Source organism: Citrus clementina, unplaced genomic scaffold (genome assembly GCF_000493195.1).
Source record: "Citrus clementina cultivar Clemenules unplaced genomic scaffold, Citrus_clementina_v1.0 scaffold_1, whole genome shotgun sequence".
NCBI lineage: Eukaryota > Viridiplantae > Streptophyta > Magnoliopsida > Sapindales > Rutaceae > Citrus > Citrus x clementina.
The window spans coordinates 10,340,143-10,345,411 of record NW_006263303.1 but is presented as its reverse complement, the minus strand read 5'-3'; the positions used below and the strand labels follow the sequence as shown (position 1 = coordinate 10,345,411).

Below are 5,269 nucleotides of genomic sequence, written 5' to 3'. Positions count from 1 at the left end.
TTTGAAGGATATGATTTAATTATATTTCAATATAAGCTAATTTCTTCATACATAGTGAGGAAAAAGATTCAGGTTGGAGGAAGTATTCCCTGTATCAGAAAATAATAAAGGATACACTTTTAGTGCCACCGGAGGACTTACAATTTGCATTTCTCGTGACAAACACTGAATCACCGTTTAGTTTGCTCTCTCTCATCTCATTTGTTGCTTCAAATGTTGATATTTGTTTCATGACATTTTGAATGCTATACCTCCTGAGCTTCAATCAGATGAAAGAATCCATAAAAGTCTTCTTTGTGGAAGAATTGATGTTAGATACAGCTACCTCATTGCTGCTATCAAATGTCACTTGACAAGTGTCTTCCCTTTCAAGCTGATTCAAACAATTATAAACAACTGAAATTTCACTTGGCATTTAATTCTCAATTTTACCATCCAAAATAAGTATATGCCCTAATCCAAACTAAAATACCAAGTCATCACCCAAATGAGGTACTGCAGAAGAGTGACGCTACACTTACAATGCTGGGATACAAACTTTATATCCCAACTGATGTTGGCATACACGTGGCCTTCGTACAGATCATCACATGGCAGTGAAATGCTAACATAAATGCGCAATGACTTAAAGTGGATTGTAAATTTGTAATAATGCCATATCAAGTGGGATACAAACTTTAAATCTAAACCTAGTAGGCATAGTGTTTTTGAATGATATCTGTATGCATTGTTTAAATCATTGAGAATGAGTAAATTGAAACATATAATCAAGTAAATAACGGGGTTCATAACATGAATATAATTTCAAACAGAATTAACCCAGAGTAATGGGAAACAACCAGTAGAAAAAACTCAAACAGTATTTACTCAGAGTTTTTGTAGTTTTTCTATTTAATTATCTTTTTCCCTTCATTGTTCATTTATCCTTTTTCTTCCCAAATTTTTCTTCTTTAATCTCCTTCCTTTTCTCTCTCCTCTCTGTCATGGAACTGTCTGCTACAGTGCTCATCACAGTAGCCATACCCAGCCTTGTGCAACCTCCCTTGTTTGCCTGGCTTGCCACACAGCCCTGATTTATTAGCCAGTGGACTTCTCATTATTATAACCAATTTCCTTTGAATAGGTTTTGAGATTTTCATTTGTAGGTATTATTTTAAAGAAAATTGCTGGTAAATTGTGGTGATAGTGGTTCCATCACCACAATTTGGGCAAGAAGACCAAAGAGAACAAGAATCTGGTTTGTTTTTAGTGCTTTAAACTATTTGGTTGTCAGCTTTTTCATTCCAAATTTTCATTTCTATCATGTTGATATACATTGTTGCCCTCATAAACTAAGCTTCAATAGGAACTGAAGTAATGACAGACAGATCTTGGGGCATCTTTTTTAAAATTTAGGGAGGAGAGTAGGTGTTGGGCCAAGCCTGAAGGGAGTGACCAGAATTTTCACGTCATAAACCAGACAAGGAAGTTTAAATGATTTACCTCTTCAATGTCATTATAAGAGAAACATCCATCATCCAACCTTGAATACAAGCTTCTTTCTATGTCATTGTCTTCCCCCCTTCTATTTCTTCCTGAGGCAAAAAGAACAGTACGAATTATTAAGCATGCCGGTTTTAACACCGTGTCATTACAAAATAGTTGTATGTAAAAAGGAACAAGAATGATAGCATACCAATTCTGACTTTACCAACTCAATTCTCTCCTCTAAGTCCAAGATGTGATGTTTTAGTCCCTGGAAAAGTTAAGAGGAAACATATTAGATGAAAAAACGAACAATGCATTTTAGATTGAGAAGTTAAATACAGAAACTAAGAACATCAGGAATGGTACCTCACGTCTCTGAAGTTCAACTGACCGAGCTAATGCCTGCCTTCTATTCAATAAATTTTGAGGCCTCAATTTAAGAGGGCGCACATAATTCTTCCCACGATAGACAATAATCGCTATGCCTTTGGGAGTCTTATCTAAAGACACTAGCACTCCACCACTCTCAGCCTCTAAGGAAATTGCAATCTGCTTGACTTGCGCAAAACTTTTTCCTTTGACAATTATCTTTACCAACTCCCTGTACTTCCAATGCAAATGCATGTTTTCTATGGTACCATCATAAATCCCTCGTCTACCTGAAACAGAAAGTGAAAAAATATTTTGACTATTTCCCTCTGGGACTGTTAAGTAGAATCAAGGTGCCAATTCTTACCTAGCAGCAGGTAGGGTTTCATACTCAGACCCATTTTACGAAGTAAAAATCTCTCCTCGTTAGTTATGGTTTCCAAGTCAGATGGGAGCTCTGCTGGGTCCAGACTTTCCTGTACTTTTGCTAAAGCCTTATCAGCCATTTTCAATTTCCTTTTCGCCTATAACCATCAAGAATTAAAAACAAGCCATTAATCTACAGTGCTACTGAGTATTATTATGAATCTTGTAGTCTTTCTGGTAAAATGTAACTTTAGTATATATGCCACTTACAAGAGCTAATTTTTGCTCAAGATATCTGAGTAACGAAGCATGTCTACTCAAAGTTGAATCTCTCATCATTTTTTCCACATCTTCATAGCTTGGCTGCCTTCCCCAGCGAGAGGTTGCTGCCAAGGTCTCGGCAAGGGTACCAGCAACCAATGAGCCTACAAAACCTTTGGCTTTCAACTCAATCAAGGCCGAGGCAACATGTCGTGCTTGTTCTTCCTCATCTTGTCGAATATCTGTTAGTTTTGACCTCTCTTTCACTGCATCTGTAACCACAGGTGGCAAGAAATCATTACCCCTGTAAAATACAATATAATCCTTGTTTCTACAAAGCAGTGTTCCCCCTGTCAATTTCTGCATGCAGAAATGCAAATATTGTGAGCTTTTAGAAAATATAGCCAGCAACTATGTGCTCAAAGTAACTGGCAATTTGGACCAAAAAATGGCCAAAAATAAAAAGACAGGCAAACACTCTTAAAATTTAGCACAACTGTGGTGAAATAAAAAAAAAAGCTCATCTAGATACCAAGGAAAACATCAGGAATTCAATACTCATGCTCAACCGGCAATATCACATGTCTCACCTTGAGTTCCTCTGCCATCCTCTCATTACGTGTATTCATTACATCGCGTTTGATAGCTATCTTAGCAATGGCACTTTTTTCCCATAGCTTTACCATGGCCTTAGCTAGGCCTTGTAGTTCTCTGTTCCTTCCTAGGACAATTCAAGTAAATACAAAGTCCTTAAGAGGGCACAATTTGGTGAAAACTACAGTCGTTTGCATAAGATTTTACATACCAAGTGCAAAATGTGGAGGTGTTTTTCTGGCAAGCCTACGAAACTCCGTTGTTTCACAGTCTCTTAGACCAGGCTTTATACCATAAGGAAGAAGTCTGAGTGGGGGTTTATAATCAGGAACCACAGGAGGAAGTAAGTCTGCATCGACAGGCAATGGTTCACGGCCAGGCCAATCTTTAAAGCGTGGACCAAGCTCATCTAGCAAATAGTTGAGTTCACATAAGTCCATGAGTTCTTCTTTAGATAGGTTCTCCAAATTATTTGCAGAATCAGGTACATAAGACTCCATAGCTGATCTTGGGGGATGCTCTCCAACATTACGCATTACTTCATTCGTAACGTCTTGTGTCTGTTGTGTATGATTGTGTTTGGTAAAAGATTGGACACAAGGTAGTTTATAGGCCATTCCCCTGAACAACACTACTGAGCTGCCTGATCTCCATATAACCAAACCTCCAGTTCTTCTCTGAAGAAACATAAACCATAACTCGAGTAAAATTCTAGTTTAACCAATTCAGCAAATACAATATGAGCGTGCCAAATCATTAGAAGCTCAGGAAAAATAGAAAATTATAAACACTAACCTCTAAAATCTCATGAGTTCGCTTCATTTGAAGTGAATGAGGTTCTTCAAACTTCAATTTCACAACCTCATCCAACTTCCACTTCTCATGAATACTATCCACCAATGCTTGTGTAATCCCTGCACTCCCTACTTTTGTCCTCTCAAGCATTCTCAGAGAAATGTTCCGAAGTCTCTGTAATTCATGCTCGGGGATCATTTTCTCAGCCAATTCCGTGTTGCTTCTCCTTCTCCTATCCGTATTTCTCTTCCATGGTAACACACTTGGATCATCAACCTCATGATATCCCTTTATTTGCTTCTGATTTAAAGAACCCACTTCTCTGTGCCTGTCTTTTGATAACTCAATAGGGTTTGCATCAATTTTCACTTCATCTGTCTTAAGTTCCTTATTATAATCACCTTCTTTATCCAATTCTATAACAGTTTTTTCTTTAACAGCACTATGTACAACAGTTTTTTCAAAAGAACCAAGCAACCCATCATCACCAATATCTTCTTTTTTAGTTGTAATTTTAGTTTGAGGAGAATCAAACTTGATTTCTTTGGAATCAGTTCCATGAATCCAAGGAGCTGAAACAAAACGATTTGGCAAAGCAGAACTAAACGGTTCACTCCTAACCCGTGACTCCACGTCGGTCTCCGGCTCATTTTGCACTTCTTCTTCTTCTTCTTCTTCTTCTTGCCAGGGAAACTTTTCTCTTGGTGAAATGACTTTGTGCGACCACTTGTGACGAATTTGCTCGAAGAAGCTTGGCTTGACCTTTCTCTTAGTCCTTGTTGTCCCAAGTTGAGCTTGGATTGTGAGATGAGAAAAACAAATTCCAATTCTAATACTTCTAAAGCTGTTTGAACATTGGGATTGGGGTTTCAAAGGAAGATAGTGCACGGCAGGTTGAGTTAATGGTGAATATTTAGCTTGAAGCACCACAACATGAGCCATGGCCATTAAATGAATACGGAAAATCCAGTTTTATGATTTTGTAGTTGCTTGGTTTCTGCAATGGGTTCCATTGTGCAGCAAAGATGGGCCGTGGCGGGCCGGAATAGCCCATTGCCTGTGCTCCTAGCCGCTAATAATAAAAAAAAGAAAATTATCAGTCATATACCTTTAAATGACACTCGTATTAAACGTATGTGAATATTTTTTAAGTGTATCGCTCGTGTACCCTAAGTTAATAAAACACTTCTGTCGTCCACCAATTCGTTAACTTTCGTTCGCAAGTGCTGACATCATAAGGGTAATCTAGTCTTTTAAGATGGACGAAACTTTGATTAAAAGAAACATGTCACCCCATTTACCTAGTAAAAACTATCATGTCATATGATATATATTGATAAAAATGACATGTCATCCCATTTATCAGATAATTGTTAATAATTGCTAAAAAAAAAATTATTTTACAACCAAATTTACT

The 5,269-nt window shown here is 37.5% G+C and overlaps 1 protein-coding gene across 1 annotated transcript; it reads right to left on the bottom strand.

The window, feature by feature from the left end:
- LOC18054485 (CRM-domain containing factor CFM3, chloroplastic/mitochondrial) lies at window positions 1–4,794 on the bottom strand. Its single transcript, XM_006451425.2, has 9 exons — window positions 3,853–4,794; window positions 3,269–3,734; window positions 3,054–3,184; window positions 2,473–2,823; window positions 2,204–2,360; window positions 1,834–2,126; window positions 1,676–1,735; window positions 1,483–1,574; window positions 1–373 (listed from the first exon to the last, which is right to left on the bottom strand). Exons 1-8 carry the CDS (start codon window positions 4,792–4,794, stop codon window positions 1,542–1,544), a joined length of 2,433 nt encoding a protein of 810 aa, XP_006451488.1. The 3' UTR covers window positions 1–373; window positions 1,483–1,541.
- Window positions 4,795–5,269: the final 475 nt, after the last annotated feature.

Coding starts and splice junctions, on each gene's coding strand:
- LOC18054485 (XM_006451425.2), bottom strand. CDS start 4,794: ATGGCTCATGTTGTGGTGCTTCAAGCTAAATATTCACCATTAACTCAA. Junction 3,735..3,852: donor GAACTCATGAGATTTTAGAG/GTTAGTGTTTAT, acceptor ATGTTTCTTCAG/AGAAGAACTGGAGGTTTGGT. Junction 1,736..1,833: donor TTGAACTTCAGAGACGTGAG/GTACCATTCCTG, acceptor TAACTTTTCCAG/GGACTAAAACATCACATCTT.